The sequence below is a fragment of the Mycteria americana genome, chromosome 5 (genome assembly GCF_035582795.1).
Source record: "Mycteria americana isolate JAX WOST 10 ecotype Jacksonville Zoo and Gardens chromosome 5, USCA_MyAme_1.0, whole genome shotgun sequence".
Lineage (NCBI taxonomy): Eukaryota > Metazoa > Chordata > Aves > Ciconiiformes > Ciconiidae > Mycteria > Mycteria americana.
This window is the reverse complement of record NC_134369.1, coordinates 13,032,201-13,052,658: the sequence shown is the minus strand read 5'-3', so window position 1 is coordinate 13,052,658 and position 20,458 is coordinate 13,032,201. Positions and strand designations below refer to the sequence as shown.

Genomic DNA, 20,458 nt, shown 5'->3' with positions numbered 1-20,458 from the left:
TTGGAGCACGAATAGTGCTTTGCTTAAAGTTTTATCAAGCGCTGTTCCAAACTATCTGCATTTATATTTTTCTATATACATTTTTGTGACAATAAAATTTTGCTTTCCCACTTACACAGTTGGTGTAAGTGAGGGAAGAGTGTCTGGGGGGGAAGACCACAGCACTAGGAGCAGAGTTAAATGAGCTTCTTCCCACTTTCTAGTCTGCACTATACTGTTATCGGTTCCATTGCCTGTTTTGCATAATCAGCCATCTACCTAAAGATTTGTTCTTACTATTCTTGAGATAAACTTTTTGTGTGTATGGTATTTAACTCAGAGGAATTGGGGAGTGATGAAGATGACATTGATGAAGATAGTCAAGAATATCTAGAAATTCTAGCAAAACAGGCAGGTGAAGATGGAGATGATGAAGACTGGGAAGAAGATGATGCTGAAGAGACTGCTTTGGAAGGCTATTCCACAATTATTGATGATGAAGACAACCCTATTGATGAATATCAGATATTTAAAACAATTTTTCAGAGTAAGTAACTTTTATTTCCTCTCCTGGCCAACAAGTATATTTTAACTTAATTTTAGTGTATACCATTGTAAACTAGAACCTGTTGAAAGCTTCCAAACAGGCTTTTCAATTTGTGGTTTGAACAAGTTCTTTCTTTGGAAAGGGGAAGCCAACATTACACTTTCAGAGCACGGGGAGATGTTTGAATGAATTTATGGTGGGAGGAAAGAGGCCAGAGGTTGTATTAGTGTTTTTAAATGTCTTGAATTATGTAACCCTAACAGAATATTACTCGTATTAAAATGGTAGTGAGTTAGTAAGCTTTGAATTACAGAACATTTTAATGAACACTTTCCTTTTGCTTATGTTTTCTTTCTCTTGCAGCAATTCAGAATCGTAACCCTGTGTGGTACCAAGCTTTGACACAGGGTCTTAATGAAGAACAAAGAAAACAATTGCAGGACATAGCAACTCTGGCAGATCAGAGGCGCGCAGCACATGGTATTTTTCCCCCTTTATACCATTAATTGCTTCTTTCACTGTTTGAATGCTGTTTATGTGCTCAAGAAGCATAACACAGAAAAAGCCTATAATTCAAGCCTGATAATGTCTTCATCAAAGCAGGGTTGTTTTACACTCCAGAGATGTTTGAAATCTCTTTAAGATTGTCAGGTCACAAAGCCTCAATGCACAAATTGTATGGCATACCACAGGTGTAAGGAATGATAGAAACTTCTTAATGAAGTGGCCAAGTAAATAAAAGCATATTTGTCATAATTGCTTGGATTTGAAAACAATCAATTTGATTACTTGAAGGTGGATGAACTCAAGGTATGGTAACAAACACATTAAGTGGCTGATAAATTATTTCCTGATGTGACCTAGTCCAGCTGGGATAGACAATGATTCTATGGGTGGGAAAATACAAAATTATGGAAGTAGTATCCATCTGTAAAGCTACATTATTAAGCCTATTAAATCTTTCAGATTTGTTATTCTTCAATACAGATAATACAGATTTTAAAATATAGATAGGAATTGGGCAGATCTTTTTTTTTTTTTTTTTGCAAGTTTTCCCATGTGTTTGAGAGTAAGCCAATACATGTCACTCTCAAAGTCAAGGCTGAATTTTGAGTGATCACTCGAGTCTCATATCCTGCATCTTATTGAGCAATTACTACAAGATGTTTCAAAATAGAAGTTCAGAAATCTTTCAATAAAAAGATTGGTAGTAAGAATGCACATTTTATAAGTAGTTTTTGTCAGAAAACAGCCTAAATGACCTCACAAAGCTTCTAAGTGTCCAGAATGGTGCACTTTTAATGGTTATAAAATACAGTTTCACTGTGACCCCTGTCAAGCACTACACATTGTACTGATGAGATTATATACTACTTGTGCATTTTATGAAAAAGAATGGCGGGGGTTTTTTGCTGCTTATTCATAGAGCAAGTTAGGTTCAGATTTTGAAGTTTAACTTAAGCAACTGGATCCTTAGAGGAAATTCTTGCATACTGTCAGAGCGTACTGATACTCTGTTTAGGCTACCTACCACACACGGGGACATCCTTTTGGATTGGAATATAATTATCTCTCATTAATGTAGCTAAGAAGAACTTCCATAAGCTAAGAGATTTGTCTTCCTGTGCACTATGGAGCTGGGAGGGACTAAAGTGATGGTCCCCAGGTCATGTTGTCCTTCATCAGCCAGGGCAACGTTTTTCTGGCCTGTTTCCAAAGAAACAGAGACAAAATGCAGATCCTCTAGATAATACGAGCTGTCCTGTATTCCCAGAAAGAGAGAGATCACAACTATCTTGAGGTAGGAGAAAGCTCTTAAATTGGAGATAAGACATCAATAAGCATTGTTATCTTGAGCTGGGAGTAATATAAATCTTCTTCTGCATTATCTAGATTGTAGTAAAGGTAGATAGAAATACACATTTCTACCTGCTCTTTACCAACCTAATTTTCAGTTGTCCACGTATAAGAGCTTGTACAAACCAGTTTTACAGTAATCTTCAAAGGATAGAATATGCAGCTAGTAAAACCAGACAACTTAACTGTCATTGTTAGTTACAGTGATGGATATGTGGACCTCAGATGCCTAAAGATCTTAAGGTTTGGTTGAAAATGAAAAGTGATAAATTTGGTAGTTTTATCTCAGAATTATATGGTCTAGTAACCTAAACTCCAAATTATCTGCTTGGGTGTGGGGGGGAAATGCGTGTATACTAAAATGTCTGTTTCTGGTGTTTCAGTGGCTATTTCTGCTTATACTGTTGAATTGAGATAGGAACACTGAAAACTTAGCTAATATCTGTGTACTGCTTTTTTGTACATGTGCTCTGTTATTGATTTGACTGAAAAGTCTATTAATGTTAATCAGAAAGAACTGGACGCCTGTTAGCAAGTTCAGAAGTCCAGCATTCATTCAGGTCCTGTTTCTGAAATGTGAAAATTACATGCTCATGTCCAAAAGTGTGGGCTTTTTAAAATATAAATTGATTTAAGCATAGCTATAACAATATTGAGAAATTAAAATAAATAAATAAATAATCAGTCCATCTGTTGTTTGAGGCCTGGCACACTGCCGCTTTGTGGGTGCTGATTACTTTCTTGGGTAACCCCAGGTTAAACCTGTATCTCCGAGATACTCAAAATGGTCAGTCACAAAATCTTACTCTCTTCCCCCCTACACACGCACTAAAGTACCTTCCTTCTGTTTTGTTTGTTTTGTTTTAGAATCCAAAATGATTGAAAAGCATGGAGGATACAAATTCAATGCTCCAGTTGTGCCAACTTCATTTAATTTTGGAGGCCCTGCCCCAGGAATGAATTGAATTATCACTTTTCCTGCTACTGTGTGATTGTAGTGAAGAGCTTGTGTTCCTCCCAATAGTGGTTCCAGAACTGGTTCATGTTATCTACAACTCACTCTAAACTAATTGATAAATAGATTGGACAAAAGCCCCAGAAGTGGGACCTGATCATGCAACCTAATACTGGAAAGCAAACCAGAGGTTTTTTTTGAAGATAGGAAGAATCTGAATTTAAAGCTTCAAATTACACACTTTGGAAATCGGAAATCAAGAGGGGATGTCATGAAGGCAGCTTTTCTTTTTCTGAGGAAAAAACTAGGCATGGGCTGCAGGACTATTTAAAATGTCTCATTTACAGGACAAGCTAGAAGGCAGACTTAATTTTTACACCTGTGGCGGTATGAGTATTTGCCCAATTTATTTCCCTTTTCTCCCTTCCTATTGGGTGTCTATTCTTTTAATGTAAATAAGATAAGGTAATCAGATAGCCTTACTTAATCTTCATCATTTCCATTTATCAAGATTGTTCATATGTAGAATATTGGACACTTAATGTAGCACTACATAACTGATAAATCTGTAAATGAATTAGCACTTTCATATTGAAACAAGCCTGCTAGCCTATGTACAAAAATAGCAAAATGTTTGCTGTTTATAAAAAATAAAAATAAAAAATAAGGGATATATTGGGGAAAATAATTTCAAGTTATTAATTTAAAATGAACTAGCAGTTTTGTACCTGGTGACTTTGTGGTGCAGTCACCTCTGGTTGTGACTTGAATTCGGTTATGTAAAAAGGGGTTAGTGATATTTCATTGCTGCTAAAAAAAAACAAAAAACACCCTCTGTGTCCTTTGTTTTTCTTAAAGATCTCACTGTACAAGGTGAAATTCGGATACAAACGTGTGCTGTAAGCACTGAGGAAAAAGTTATCTTCTTTAAAGCACGTAAATAAGATGTGAAGTTCTGCTCTTACGAGTCGATTGAAGTGTGTGGATGAAACATCTATATATGCAATCTATTAAAAACACAACAATTTAATTTGGCTAATCTGGGCTATGACCTATGAATGCAATTTTTTCCCCTAATTTTGCAAAATATTCTTTTTCCAGCATGTGGTAGTGCAGGTGCACTACTCTCTGCATTTCATTCCCCCTCTTTTTGCACTCCTAGCATTAGCGTGTGCTGTTGTCTGCCTGATCCAGACAGTGTATTTGAAGTTTTGCCAATCTTCCATTTTTTGAAGCCACAATTTTCTTCCTTCAAAGTTGCTATAGTAACTAGTATTTTAGCTAGAGAGGCAAAATACAGTTCCCTCTGGGACCACTATCAAAACCACTGTATGAAGAAGCCAGCAGGGAGATGCTGTGAATGGGTTGGCTTAAATGCCCCCTTTTTCTTTTCTAAAAGCAAAATCCATAGGTTTTTGATCTTGCCTTGAGATCATTGGTGTCAGGTCTTTTAAATCAAATGTTTGGGTTTTTTTCTTTTGGCTGTTTTTATATAAAATGTCACCTGCTGTTACAATTGATATTAAACAAGCTACCTTAATTTAATGTAAGCCTCCAAAATTTAAATACAGGTTAAAAATAAACTGCGTTTATATCTGTAAAAATGAAATGCACATATATATATTATGATACTCAAAATGCAGTCTTCAGAAAATTGGTTTGTGTGGTGTGGTTTTTTGCATCAGCAGAGTAGCAGGAATTCGTGGTTTGGGGTTTCCATGACGAGTTGACCAGCACCATGCTCTGCCTTCCATTTGTTGCACAACAACTAGCGCTTCTCTGGGCAGGTGTAATGGGTTTTTCCAGTCACTCCTCTCTGGTCTGCTTTTCTTCGGCAAATACAATTCCCTGCACACAGAGTGCTAATGTGAAAGACTGAGCCAGCACTGTAATGCCACGTTGCCCTAGCCGAATACCAAAGGGATACTTTAAGAGCAAATTGTGGACTTAAAAGGATGGATATTGCACCTGATGTGAAAAAGCCTAAAAAATTAAGCCTTGAATCAGAGTATCCATTAGAGTAGTGGTATGAAAAGAACCACAGTAGTACTTTTGAATCTTTAGCTGACTGGCCAAGTACATGTAACAGAACAGTTTTTTTTGTAAATGTGTAACTCATGAGAGCATACAGGTGTACTCGGGCCTCAAGATAATCTCTAGACAAGGTTTTATTTTTGTAGAAAAAGGTGACAGACATAATTACAGCATGCCTTTTCCTGTGCATTCCTTGACCTTGAAAAATGCCCAGTTTGACATAAATAATTTCTGAACATCTGCTCATTGGGTATCTGCTTGTTATGCATCCCAAAAAATAGAAGAGAACCTTTTAGGACAGACGAGATGCTTTTGCCTTGTGGCAGAAGATAACGACAGAGCAGCAGTGAGAAGGCGCTATATACAAAGCAGATGTAAAAAATGAGGGAAATCACCAATTTAGTGCCATTGTCATTTGTGGAACAGTTACATTTTTCAAGTCACAAGTCAAGGGAAGAATTTTATCTTGGTGTGAGGAATACAGTCTTACTTCAAGGGTGCTTTTATGTGTTGCTAGACTGGTTAGCAAGGAGCATCTTTTTTAAGAATGGATCTAGAACTTTGCTTTCCTTTGCTCCAAGAAATGTATTTATATAAATTGCAAAACAATTTTGCATTGTTGTTGGTGGTGATAGTGCATTTTGTGATGCAATATATCAATTTCAGTGATACACTTATGTCAAATTTAAAATGGATCTCCCTCCTAGAACTTGCACTTATCCTTTCCATTTTCAAGGATAATGCAACTCTAAAGGAAGAGCTGGGAAATTTAAAGCCTCTGTTTTTTCTATTATGGAAGATCTCCTTGGATTAATAAACATCTAAAGCAAATCCTTATCTTCACTTATTTCAGTGTGGTGTTTTGAATGTAGCTGTATTCTTACATTATTTGGGAGTCCTGTTCTAGTTACATAGCTCTAAGGTTTTGTATTTTCCTCTCTAAAATATTTATTCAAGCAGAAATGTTAGGTGCAACCACAGTTCTCTTAACTGTGTTAAATACAAGAGGCTTATGTCATACACTTATTTTTTTAAATGTTGACATACTGGGTTAATTTAATACCCTTTTTTCCTAAATCACTATCTTAAAAGAATTAATAGGTGTCAGCATAGTACAGCAAAGCTCTGTTCAAATCTCTTGTAGCCTAGAATTACTACTGCAAGATTCAAGAAGCCTGCAGTGGATTAATTACAGAGTACCTGACAATAAACATGCAGATGCTTTTAATTGTGCCTAGTAATTGATACCTGGTAAGTTTTATAGGTTAAGTTGTATTTTTCTGAAGGAAACATCCTCCTCTTGTGATTATCAGTTCTTGAAGAGCAGAAACATCATGAAGCTTCTCAGCACATTTTATCTTTGCACGTTTGTCAATTTCCCTTTTAGTCCTTCCTCGTACGTACTTTCTCTTGCTAACCATTTTCACTTCCTGGGCCTGAATTTGTCCCCCCTGTAACTCCCTTGAGATGCTGCTCAGAAACTGTAAGCACTTTGTACTTAAGCAGTTCATACTGTAAGCAGTCATACCCCTGCTGATGCGCTCTCTGTGTGTATTCAACACCAAGATACATGGCTGCATCCTTCTCTGGAGTTTCAGCAATGGGACTGATGCTCGCTGATGGCTCCGAGCAGCGCAGCCAAGGGGACGGCTCCTCAGTGGGTGCTGCAGGCTCCCAGAGGGAAGGATGTGGTTCCAAAGTCAGCATTAGTGGCAGACCTAGTGTTGTCTACATATGGGTTTCAACAGATGCAGACAAGTTCAGGTAACACTGGTCCAGACTTTCTATGTTGGTTCAGACTTTACCAGTCTCCCATGACTTGGGCTACTAAGTAAGTTTTTATCTTTGGTATATGATCAGCAGTGGATGAGCACTGCTTCTGAAAACCTATGTAGAAGTAGGCATTTCGTTTACTTTAAAAAAGTAGTTAGGAAGAGCATTAGTTTTGAATTTCTGCTCAATCCACTTCAAGTCTTAACCTGAATGCAGTAGTAAAAAGGTTTATCAAAATTTGAGAAAACCTTGGAAGGTCCAAGGTGTTCCTGTATTACGCTGTTATGGACTGTAAATGCCAGAGTTGAGGCCCTTGAGCTGTTTTTTTCTTTTCCCTGTGCTCTGTGGGACCTTCCACATACCCGGAACCAGGAATGTGGAAAAGCTTCATTTGCCTGGTGGTGTGGCACTCATAATAAATTACTTCACAATCCATATGTAGCTTATTGAACTTAAATGGTGTGTCATTGGTTTGGATACTTCTGCTTTGTATAACCAGACATTCTCAGATGTTGATGCTAGGAACAGAAAGCACTTCAGAATGGGAAATACCAAGTTGTAGGATTTGACAGATGTTAACAAGTAAACTGTTAACATAAAGGAGTTGGTAAACCCAGAACAGAATTTTATCTTCAGTATTTCATTCACTGTTACTGTGCCTCAAATCAAACTGATGGCTGTAATTTGTATTTTGGGTGAAAGTTTCCAATTAAGAAACAGGAAACAAAACTTGAAACTAAGAAAGGAAAATTCCTCTGTATTACACCTATTCAGGAATAAGCTATTTTTGGCTGTTTGTATGAGTGCAAGTTTCAGGCAAAAAATCTTAACTGCTTTTGTATGTCATGTTCAGAAAGGTCAAGTAACCTAGAAAGGACAGTATGCCCTACAGAGCTGGGCATATTGTCCTATCAATGGTGATAGCTCATGTTTTCTTGAAAAATCATCTACCAAAATAACTGTAATACCCTTTAATTGCCTGTGGAGCTGTTGTTAGACTATTACGTTTCCATACCAAAAAATCACATACGGATATTCTCAAGCATAGGTTTAAGAACAGAATCCTCATCCACAAAAGCGGCTCTGAACCGGCAGCAGAAGATAACGAGGCTGGGGAAGGGCAAGGTGCTCGCTCCCCCAGCCCTGCCCGCACGCCGTGCCCCGAGCAGGCCCTCCACGAGGGCACCGCGCCCCGGCACCTTTCCAGCGGCCTCCCTCCCTCAGGCTCCTGCACCGACACGGGACGGAGCGCCGCGCACCGCCTTCCGCGGACCCGCCCGCCCGCCTCCGCGGGGACGGCGGCGCCCCGGGCCCAGCAGGACGCGCCGCTGCCCTCTGTGGGTGCCGCGACGGCGGGGCCATAGCCCGCGCGCGGGCGGCGGCCGAGCCAGCAGTCCCTCCCCGCTGGCGCCCGGCGGCCCAGCTCCAGGCGTCCGCCTCCTCGGGCCGCGCCGCTCCGTCCCCACCGCGGGGGGCCGGCCACACTGCCAGAGGCAGCCGCTTCAGGGCGCGCCCGGCCCCCCACGCTTCCCTTCCTCGCTTCCTCCTTTCCCGCAGCCCCCGCTGAGGGGCCTGCGGCGTCCCCAAGCGCTGCTGCAGCCGTGCGCCCTCCCCGGGGAAGGAAATGGCGCCGGCTCCCTCGCTCCCCCGCTGACGCACAAGCGCCTCGCTCCCCGCGGTACAAAATGGCGGCGGCGGCGGCCCCGAACCCAGCATAACCGAGACGCCATGAAGCCGCGGGGCGGGGCCCCGGGCGCCTAGCCAATGGGCATTGGCGCGGGGCCTGGAGGCGGCCAATGGTGAGCGAAGGTGGTGACGCACGGCACGGCGCGCCCAATGGGAGCGGCGGTAGCGCGGGGCGCCAGGCCCGCCCGCGCGGCTCGGGGCGGTGCTGAGGCGGGCGGGCGCTGAGGCGGCCGTTTCCTGTCCTGGTGCATGGTGGTCGGACGGAGGAATTGTTGGAAAATTTCTCGGCGAGGTTAGTATATAAATGTGTTTTTACCCAGTGTGCCTTATTCTAACCACCGCCATCTCCGGCTGGGGCTGCCGCGCCGGGCCGCCGAACCGGGCCTCGCCCTCCGCCCCGCACGCAGGGAGGCGGCGAGGGGCAGCGAGCGGCGGCAGCCGGGCAGCGCCGGCACCGACCGACACGAATAAAGCCGCGGCTCCGCCGCCCGCCCGCTCCGCGCGGCCCGGCCCCTCCCCCTCCCGCCGGGCCTGCCCGCGCCTGCCCACCGGCATCCCGCACCGCGGGCAGGGCCGGGCCGCGCCGCGCCGGGCACCGGCCGCCGCCCCCGCCGCCCCCTCCCCGTCCCGGGTGGCGCCCCGGCCGGCCGCCCCTTCGCGGGCCCGGGCGCGGGGGCGCCCGTTAGCCGCTGCGTCACGGGCGGGGGCTGCCGGCGGCGGGCGCGCTCTCCGCGCGGGCGGGCGGTGGCGACGGAGGGAGGGGGGTGCGGGGGCGGCGGCGGGCAGCGCGGCGGGCGGGGGGGATCCTGGCGCGCTCCGTGCCCTGCTCCCGCCCCGGGGCGCCCGGCGCTCGCTGCTAGCGGTCGCCGTGCATTAATTTGGGGGATAATTTATTTTTACATTTTCTTTAATTTTTTTTTTAACGTGATATTTCCATTTTGACGGAGGGCAAACTTGCAAAACGGCATTAAAACAAGTGCCTTCAGAGCTCTCTCGGCCTAACGTGCGGCTTGATGCGCGCGCGTTTGGGAAGGAATAATTCACTGTTCTTGCATGAAGTTGCTTATTTCTAACGTTGCTGTATTGTGGTGCCATGAGCACGTTTGTTGCCGTGCTAACGCAGGAGAAGGTCCTTGCACGGAGCTTGTGAAATTACCTATTTTAGTTCATCTCTTTCAATTCACCAAAATACCGTGCAAAATCATGTTAAGACTTTTACAGCCTGCTCTCTTGTAATTTCCTTCAGCTTTTCTTGTCTAGAACTTCTAATAGAACAGGATAATGAGAAGCTACCCCTCTAGAAAAATTTCCTGCAATAACGCAAAGATTTTATTTTCTGATAAGGTCTTATTTGCAGGGCTCATTCGTCAAGAAAAAATGATGTGACTTTCACGCAAGTTAAATTTTCTGTTAAAACAAGCCTGCAGTTGAGCAGCTCCAGTTATGTATAAAATCTCTTACGGGTTTGTTTTGAACTACCAAAGAATTGCATTTGACATTATACAAAGAGTGACACCACGTTTAAGGAACGTTATTCCTGTTTCCAGTGATACAGAAACTTCAACCTTACAGTCCTTCAAAGAAAACATTTTCTCTTGCCATATAGTTTTCTCAAGATTCTGCTTCAGGTGTTGTAAATCTGTTATGCCTTAGAGGACTATATACCAGATATTTCTGTTGTAGCTTCAAGGTAATCGTACCTGAAAAATTATATTTGTTTGTCCTTAACTAGTAGCTTTTTTAAGAGAAGTAGTATATGTGCAGTATATTTTAGCTTCTTTGTGTATTTGCCATACAGTTTTAGAATGGCAGAGTACAACATAACCATGTTTTCATGGCGTGTTTCTTTGTATTTCATGCATTAAAGTCTTGAGCTTTCAAGCTTTATATATGTCAGAAGCTATTCATCTAAATTACTGCAGAAAATGAAACTTGGGAATACATAGTCAAATAATATATGACTGTTTTGGTAATAGATTGCAGATTAAATGAGATGTAAAAATAAACATTTTAAACAGTTTTGAGAAATTATTTCAAATTGATTGCATCATTTACATAAACTATACTCATTATTGTAATGAAATAATGTTTCATTTCTAGTATCCTATCTGAGGAAGAGTTATTTTGCCTTATATTAAAGGCTTAAATAAAGCAAATGCTTAAGCAAGTGCAAAAGTTTCTTTAGCTAGAAAGTCACACGCGCTTCACTCTGTCTTCGTGCCTGGGTAGCATTCAATGCTTGAACATCAAAATAACTTCTGTCATGAGCTGGCAGTCCCTCTTCTCAGAGGAGATGGGTGCAGTGATAATGAAGTGATGAATATTCCCTGGTAATGGGTGCCAAAATTAGGCTGTAAATTTGTTTTTGTCTCTAGAATATCTCAAATTATGTACTGCTTCAGCTCAGCAGACTGCTGCTGGCCCACATTTTGCTATCCTGTATTATTTGGGAGAAGGGAATTGGTAGGAGTTTGAGCGGGAGTGTCTAAGCAGCAGGCTGCTGCTGCTGTGCCCGCTCACAGCTGTGCTTCTGGTGCACGGGCTGCCTTCTCACCTATGGTTTTGTTGGATGTGCTGAGGGATTAGGCTGAGGGTTCTTCAGCTTAAGTTTGGTGGTGGTAATGGTCTCTCCCTGGGCACCATCTTTTCTGGGCACTGTCATTCCTTAAAACATCGTGTCTGTGTGTGTCTGTGTGTGTCTGTGTGTGTCTGTGTGTGTCTGTGTGTGTCTGTGTGTGTCTGTGTGTGTCTGTGTGTGTCTGTGTGTGTCTGTGTTCTTGCAGACTTATGTATTGACCTTAATAAAATAGATGGGGTTTGTTTTAAAATAAAGCTAAAAAGATGACAGTTTTGAACTGGGTTGCTTCTCTTACAGTGTAATTGGGCTTCGTTTAGAGTGCAGGATGTTGATCTTTCCTTGCTGTTGCATGTAAGTCTTGCCCTTAAGAGTTTTGGGTTAAAACATGCTCAGCATAGGTTGAGTCTTTGAGAAACACTGTTAATAAATTCTGAGGAGTCTTTAGTTGGCATGTGTGAAACTATTTGTTTTCCAAAGCATAGCGCTTAGCTGAATTTGGATGAATTTCCACACACAAAGCAAACAGCACATTCCTGATAATCAGGGCAATTCTTCCAGTTTCAAGCTTTGCAATGGACAGAACACAAATACGAGGAAGATCTAACTTGTCTCAGTGCTCTTGTAGTCCAATTCCTTCATTACTCTTCTCCTGTCTGCATTTTGACTTGTACCCTCTTCCTTGATCATCCCCATGATCTCTACTTCCCATGTTATCTTTTGTCACACGTGCTGCCTCTGACATGTATGGACATACCGTAGCATCCCAGGCCAACCTTTGTTTGCCGTTCCTTGCCACTAGCTTTTTTCCTGTATTGTCACATCTCTTGCACATTTCTACAGCTCAACAGCATGCTTTCTGCTCTGTCTGCATTAATAGGTGGGCAGTTCGTTTTTTCATCTCTTCTATGCTGCAAGGAAATTGGTGCACCTGGTAAAGAGAGTATGAATTGGGTAGCCTATTCCTGTGCCTTGTGCCACAAAAGATCCCAAGAGATTGAAGGAAGGTTACTGCTTTGCTTATGGATCCCTAAAATGGATTGTAATCCTAACAAATGGATCTCTTCTGAAATATGAGAATTCAGCTCTGAAATGCAAGTTCCTGTAAATAGGGGTGTGCATGGGTATTGTTCTGAGGATGGAGTGAGGAACCTGAGGGAGCTGCCTGTCCATGGACACCACATTTCTGGGGAGGAGGGGAAGGAAGCCTTACGACCCATCATGGCACAGTGGGGTTTATGGGGTTCTGCCTATACCTTAAGTCTGTAACTTGATCTGCTCTTAGTTGTATTTACTTAAGGGAATATGGTTTTGGTCGTCTAACTCTGCGCTCTGCACGCGAGGACTTGTTGATCAGTTACTCAAAAATGGAATTGGACTAAATTAGTGAATGCTTCCAGTGACTTAGTCTGCTAAAATTTTCTGGGTTACACTGCTTTTTTAATGTATATTGGGATTGTACTTTGCTCCATCAAGGTAACACTTGCTAAATAAATGAAGTTCTTGGTTTTGAAAGGAATTTACAGTTCCAGCAAGTTCTGTGGTATTCAAAGTTGACATCAGAATTACACTTACAACTACTTAGTGCTTCCCTCAGTCTGTATTTTATTGTCTGCTGAATGTTTTCCTCTGTATACACTTCTTGAGGGGGCAGTTCTGTTACCTGCTTAATGCTGTTGGACTTCATTTCTGATGACTGACTTCTCTAGAATTGGAAGATGGGTCGGTATTTGCATGTTACTTGATGTTGCCCATATCTTAAGTATATTCATACTGAGCTAACATGGTATTACAGAGAGTTTCTCAGAATATATTTAGATGCACTTTTTTTCAATTTACATTTGTAATCTGTTTGGGGTTTTTTTGGTTTTTTTTGGGTTTTTTTTGCAATTCAGGGTAAAGGTTGGCAATTCAGTAGGCTGGCCGTTTAGTTCCTGAAATACAAGCATAGACTAAAACACTACTGTTAACTGTCATGGCTAATACTGATAAATCTATAATGTAGTTATCAGATTACTAATTAACTCGTAACTACACAAAACAACCCACTCAAAATTCCCTGTTTTGTTGGCAGTCTCAGTGGATTTGCTGGGTTTGAAGGGGCACAGGCAGGATTAATTGTTTTGGTGATGTAAATTAGACACTTTTGTGATTTCTTGACAATTAAGAGAGTTAGAAGTCTGATGCAAAAGTAAAACATTGATAGAAATAGTTGGTCTCAATTTCTTTCAGATTCTTAGCCCTTAAGTATTCACCTATTCACAAAATGTTCCTTGTTTTATTTAAAACACTCACTGATACAACCAGAGCTTTTATGATTTAAGGATTAAGTAGCCTCCTGAAGTGCTTCAGAAGTTAACTGGGGTTTTTTTGGTTTTTGGGTTTTTTTTGGGTTTTGGGGTTTTTTTACTGCAGATAGGCATTACTGCTCATTTCCAGGAGTACTTTGAATACAATTCTGACATCCGTCATCTGGATGCCTTCTTTATATCGCCAGTATTTTGTGTATATATACTTGATCATAAAAAACAAACCCCAAAAGCCAGTAGTTTTAAAAACACATAGGTTCATTGGTTAAGTGCTTTAAGTCTGTTTCTCATTTTGTGACTTCCAGGGGGAAAATCCACTTGGAATGAAATCTAGTGCTTTATCTCACTAACATACATGCTGAAAAATTATTTAAAGTTGTTTTTTTTTTTTCCCCAGCATTGTTAATCATATTCTAAGTTTTTCAATTATAAAACAGAAAATCAGAAGACCTACCATAGGTTCAGTTTTTTTCTGATCTCAGGCCCAACATTCAGTTTCTGAGCATGCACATTATAATTATTTATCCTTACTTTTTTCGACTATTAAAACAAAAATAACTTATTACCATAAATTACCAAACCAGTCTGCAATGAAGAAATGGTTTGGGTTTTTTTAGAAAAGAAGGTATTCTTTAGCATTGATAATACAAGTTTGGCTGGGAGAAAAGCAATGTGTCTTAACTTTGAGCAAGGAATACCGTCTGAGTTGAGAAAAACTTCCTGGCTTGTTTTGGTAGGTGAGTTACGTTGTTCCTGTCACAGTATGCCTGCAAGCCATTCTGTGCACACAAGTATTCCGAATGATGCATAGGTGTTTTCAGTCATATTTGAATTTGATGTTTTGGTACAGATTATATAGCTCTTTCTCATATTCCACCTATATGGCAGCATGCTGAGAATAACTGTCTCATTAGCACATTGATCATTGACCAAGTGCATTAGTATACTTTTTTGTACTTTGATAAAGCTTTCGGAATCCTGGTCTCTGTACCTCTGCAAACGGTGCTGTATGGATCTCAATTGCTTGTTACCTTCTGTGCAGGATTTTTGGAATCGGATCTCTCTGAAGACTCCCAAGTCTGTGGTGAGGTGCTTGTCCCAGAGCTGCAGCATGAGTTTAATTAGCTTTCTGTCAGCACTGCTGACAGTTAATATACTAATGGAACTACTCTGACCTCCACTGATTAACCAGTAATTTCTTCTCTAATATGTTCAAGAAACGTATGAAGTTAGCAGTCATATTTGGGATCAACCTGAGTCTTCTCCACACATGTAGGAAAAGGGTGGCTTTCTGATCTGCCTGTGTTTTTTTAGGTGCCATACATTTGAAAATCATAGCATCCTTAGCACTCCCACAGTATGAAATTGCACTCATATGCATAATCTCATAATATTAGTTAGAGAAAGGATTTGTAAACATTCGTTATTTGCACTGGTTAATCCAATTTTTTTTTTTTTTTATAAAATGCAAGCATTGATCTCTGACAATACTTTTAACATTCACGATTTGTAGACGGGATTCACAATGTAAACTGAATGTGTGGTGATGACTTGGGGGGAGAAAGACTGCTGGAATATAAAGTAATTACATGAGGCTAAATGTGGTTCTCACTGCTCACACTGAAGTCAGGAAGACTTGTGTTTGGTTATGGCAGTGATAAATTTGGTCTTGCATTTATATGTTATTTCTGAAGAGATACCAAACTCTGTGGCAGTGAATTAGTCTTGAACTGCATTATAATCAGGGTATAGCTCTGGTGGAACAGAAAGGTTGAAATACTGCAAAAAGAGTAGAAGGGAGCCTTGAGTTTGACTGCAAACCTCTGCTTTGGGCAACATCAGTCTCTGCAAGTTAGCTGTGCTGCCACTCGGAGTGTATACATCATGTTTATGCAGTTGACAGTGCTGTCAGTCTTGATTAGGTTCTTCTCTGGGGCCAGGGTTAGAGCCCGTGGTTCATAATTCGCAACACTTCTTTGCTATCTAGAAAATAATTGTGTAATTTGCTATTAAATTGCGTATCTTACTCCTCTATCTGAATCCAACTATTGTTACCAGCTTCTTCAGTAGAGGTTTTTGTTCTGTTTTTCAGCCTTGTTTCCATTTTATACAGTGGATGATTAATGTGGTTGAAATTGCTGTTTATGTTTTGCTTGCCTTTACAAGAGACTGGAAAAAATACAGTAAAAGAAGTTAAGATTATAGGAGAAAGCATGTAGGAGAAATAGGAGAAATTTATAGGAGAAATTTAGAAATGCCTAACATTAAGTAGTTTGTTATGTTTATTTACTAAAAGGCAATTGGACCGATTATAGCATGAAGTCAATGTTTCAGTGCAGTGGTAAAATACTGAAAAAGGTAAGGGCCATTGATGAAGAAAGAAATCCACATCTCATCTATCGAAGCATTTGATCAAAGCATCCACAGGATCTAGATTTCATTTCTGACCCTGCTACAGATTTCTGGTGTAATACTGGAAAAGATTATCGTACAGGTACTATAGGAACAGAAGTAAGATTTTTAGAGAGCCTTAGTTCTGCTGTTTTTATTTCTGAGCCTACAGCTGTCAAATGACTTTATGTAATTAGTAAGCTATCTACTTGGGTGCTCTAAAAAAACTTTGTCTAGACTAGTCAGTTTTCAGTCTGTCAGTCATTTTTTGCACTGAGACTGTAATACGTATTAATTATCAGTGGATGTGTATTTAACCAGAATGTTAATTGTAGGTACTAATTTTGATTTTTCACAAATGTTTGTTAATCAGACTAGTTTTAGGAAATTACTGGTCTTTGCAATCATATCAGTTGTTAAGGACCCTAATGCAGACAGTATTTCATTTAGAAAAACCTTAATTATGTTACACTGCTGACATACTTGAACTGATTTTGGGATACAGCTTTGTCAAACATGGGAATGCAGTTTCCTAAAATTCCTTAATGAAAATTTCAGTATTGTGGGATTATATGTCATTTGCCATTTTAGTTTTCTGGATTGTTTTTTATTTGTTTTTGTAAGTTTTATAAAATTACAGTGGTTTTGTACATTATTTAGAAGTGTATTAAAAATAAAAGTGATGTTTCTTTTCAAATGAAATAAGTGGATATTATTTCAAGCTTCTCGGTGCTGTCTGCGCAAAGAGGGTGAACAATCACAAGGATGCTGAATGTCTGGAGTAGGTTTTTTCCTGTCTTTCTTTCCCAGTTCTTTCTTCCTGCACATTCTAGATAGCATTTTATAACTGTAAGTTTTCTTCCATGACTGCTATTACAAACTTTATTCCATTTCCTGCTAATCATCCTCTAAGCATCATCTTTTTTTTTTTCCTAAGGTGTTTCTACTAGTGTCACTGCAGGTTTTTCCTTTGTCCAGGAATACAGTGGTATAGTTGTTCTTTAAATGGTAAATTCCTGCTATTTTCCAGCTGTTATATGCCACATTCTCCACTACATGGAGTCTCCTCATGCTGTCCTCTCAGCTGCCAGAGTTCCCAAGTGCCCCAAACCCACTTTCTGCTCCATGGCAGCATGCCCTCTACCAGCTCTTGCTTTGCTTTTCAGCTGACTGAACCCCACCTGCTGTTTCTTAGGTTTTTTGATTCCTAGTTTTCAGTGGAGACTCCTGTTTCCAGTTGCTAGATTGAGTTTATATAAAAACTTCTCTTTTAATATTGTGTCTTTTCTCCAGAACAAGTGACAGCACCCAAAAAATTCTATTTGTTTGAGTATTAGTGGAAGGAAAAATAGAGGAGGTGCTCTCTAGATAGGCAAATTGATGAAGTCTTCATGAAAAATCCTTTATTTTTAACCAACCTCTCTCCTCCCCCCTCCCCCGCATCCCTCTAGTTTCTGAGTGTTGAAAATTTAAAGCATGCTTGAGTTCACAGTTTTTTCTGTTCAGAGAAATTGGGGGTGGTGGTGGGGGTGTTAGGTTTCTTTTTAACAAAAAATTACACCTATGTACCCTGCTGCATGGCATATTTTATCTATCAGTGTTATACTGGGGGTTTACATTGCTGGTGCACCTTTTGTCAAAAAGCATAGTAAGTCAGCAATGCACATCACTAACAGTGCTTTTGCTTTGTAACTAATAGTGCGAGACTTGTTTCAGCATCACTTCTTGTGACTGGCTGTTGCTTACTTCTATCAGACACTGTTTTCAGTTCAGAAATTTTTCAATCTAATAATTTTCTGTCTTGGGCTGTTTTTTCTGTGGGAAGTATTTTAACCATCTTAAAGAATAGTAAGATTTTCTCTGCATGAATACTATAGGAGTATTTCGGTGACTAATCATTTCAGGAATGCAATATGCATTACTGTCCTTGTGAAAGTTTTCACAAATATCATCATTAACGTGCCTTTGAAAATTGCAACTTGCGTATGATCTGGGAAGATTTGCAAGAGTTCACAAAGTCAAGTCTCAAGTTTTCACTTCAGTGAGTACCTCATGACTAAGCCTGTACTTGTGTCTTTTCTGTAGGACAGCTCTTCAGATTAAGCAGCATACATGTGCATCAGTCTTGTTGAGCAGCCATGCAGGCCCCACTCCAGGATTCATGTATTTTCCTAAAAATTGATGCTTTCAGCTGCTTTTTAACTAATGAGGTGCAATATTTGAAGTGGGTAAAGGAACTCTTTCTCTACCAGGTTCTTGCTGACAAAATTCCTGGCAGACAGGAGGTTTAAAGAAAAAGCTTAGTGATGCAAATGCACAGAAATAAAAGCAATGAGGTGGATTAGGGAAAGAAGCTGGTGAGATTCGGAATGGAAGAAGGATGAAGACAAATTTGCTGGAAGCTGAGGAGAAAGCAGCATATAAGCCAGTTAACAGAAAAGGGGAGGAAGAGAGTGACTAAAGCTGAGGTAAGGGAAGAGACTTGAGTTTGATGAAAACAGACTGGTTTCAAAAAAACAAGGCAAATGAATAAAAACATGATGGGAGACTAGATTTGCAGGGTGGATGATGTACCAACAGCATGGTGATACTGTTTTAAATGTATGCAATATCAAAATTATTAGATATCATAGAACAGTTTAAGTTGGAAGGGACCTCCAGTAGTTTTCTAGTCCAGCCCCAATCAAGGCAGGTCTGATTAGACAAGGTTGCCCAGGGCTGTGTCAAGTTGAGTCTTGAATGCCTACCAGAATGCAGAGTCCATAACCTTTCTTGGCAATCTGTTCCTGTATTTGACCGCTCTTATAGAAAAAAAAAAAAAAAAAAAAAGTAACACTGTAGCAGCAGTATCTCTTTGACAGCCTGACCCATTTCTCTACAACATAGGCCAACTTTACATCTTTATTTCTTTCCCCATCCTCTTCCTCAGAGCTCGTAGCCCTGTCTGGTTAGCCTGTCTTCTCCGCTGAGGAGGAGGAAGAGAGGCTGAAAGTGAGCAGCACATTCAGTTTTGGCTGAGGGTACTCCTCCCTGCACAGCAGAGTAACGGGAAAACTGCTGCATCACCAGAGAGTGAGTGAAAGCTGGGGTTTTGTTGTTTGGGAGGGTCCCAGTGCTACAACCTCCATTACAGGGGATGTACCTCTAAGATGGGTCTGAACATGAACTGTCTTGAGACAAAGAGGCAGGAAGGTGATAGACAATGGTGTGATGGACACATAGAGCAGACCAGCAGTAAGAGAAGACTTGGGGGCTAGTTGCAGAAGGAGTTGGTGTGGACATGGGTGTATTTTAGATTATTTTGACAAGAAGGATGGGATTACATTTGGGAAGAGGGATGTGTTGGAAATTTGGTACCATGATAGGACTGGCTGAAGAAGGAAACTGGTACTTCAAGGAGAAGGGATGAAGCTGGGGATAAGAAGCTAGTGGAAGGACAGAGGATTGGGAAGAGGATATATTGGAAGGAGTAATTTTAAAGCAGTCAGAACTGGGAGAAAACAGCAACGCAGTCTGTGTAAGTTACAGCACATGATTGTCCAGATCATCTGGAATAGAGGAAAGTAGTGAATGTTGTTCTGCTGTGTGCAGCAGCTCACTCTGATTTTTTTTTTTTTTTCAGTGTGTGGTAACTATTAATCAGCCACACTACAATAACAAACACTGTAAAATAATTTAAACAAATACTTTTGCTCCTTTGGCCCTTGAATTTATCTTGCATTACATTTCTTTTTCTTCCAAAATAGCCATTGACCCTTTAAGCAATTGGTTCTCCTCTGACTGATTCAGGACTTCGCAGTTGTCTGTGTTGACTAGCTTCCTCTCTACTTCCCCAAAGTTGAGAGAAGAGGCATAAGCTCTAGAGGAAGGACATTATTCTATTTTAAAGGCAGACAGTGCATTAAAGATGCTGGGGGCTTCTTAAAAGATACTTTGTCTAAGAGAGGGAATATTCTAAAGACGACCTGAGCTGAAAGGCCTTTGAGATGCAGTCCCTGCTGGAATTGTTTCAGTTCTAGTCAAAATCAGTGGTTGTGTAGCCTTTCTTCTCCAATGTGTGAAATGGTCTAGCTGCTTTGTAACCTACTTCCATGAGGTATTCTGAAAATTGAGTGAATGGAAAACATTGACAATACAGAACACTGTTAGCGGTTAAGAATACAGACAACCTCTGTGCACCACTAGCGTCTAATACCATAATTACTTAACTTGCTACAAGCTGGCAGTACCTCCAGAGAAGCAGTCCTTGCAAATTGGTCTGAAATAAAACTTTTTTTGGTGCTAGTTTATTTTTTTTAACTGCATCAGTTTTCTGATCTTACTTGCTGCACAGTACATGAACGCTGAGGGTA

The 20,458-nt window shown here is 40.8% G+C and overlaps 2 protein-coding genes across 6 annotated transcripts in view; both read left to right on the top strand.

Annotated features, from left to right (window-relative positions):
• Positions 1-6,209, top strand: part of IPO7 (importin 7) — a 38,160-nt gene extending 31,951 nt beyond the window's left edge. The window contains exons 23-25 of the mRNA XM_075502169.1: positions 320-526; positions 890-1,006; positions 3,251-6,209. Of these exons, the coding sequence (XP_075358284.1) occupies positions 320-526; positions 890-1,006; positions 3,251-3,348 (422 nt within the window). The 3' untranslated portion in view covers positions 3,349-6,209. The remainder of the gene's footprint in view (positions 1-319; positions 527-889; positions 1,007-3,250) is intronic.
• Positions 6,210-8,988: 2,779 nt separating this feature from the next.
• ZNF143 (zinc finger protein 143) overlaps positions 8,989-20,458 on the top strand; it is a 42,214-nt gene continuing 30,744 nt past the window's right edge. For 2 of the 5 annotated variants that reach the window (XM_075502168.1, XM_075502165.1), the window contains exons 1-2: positions 9,027-9,123; positions 18,359-18,574. The gene's annotated coding sequence lies outside the window, so the exon portion shown is untranslated. Of the gene's footprint in view, positions 9,124-18,042; positions 18,148-18,358; positions 18,575-20,458 lie in introns of those variants that run through there. The other 3 variants (XM_075502167.1, XM_075502164.1, XM_075502166.1) reach the window with 2 other exon arrangements.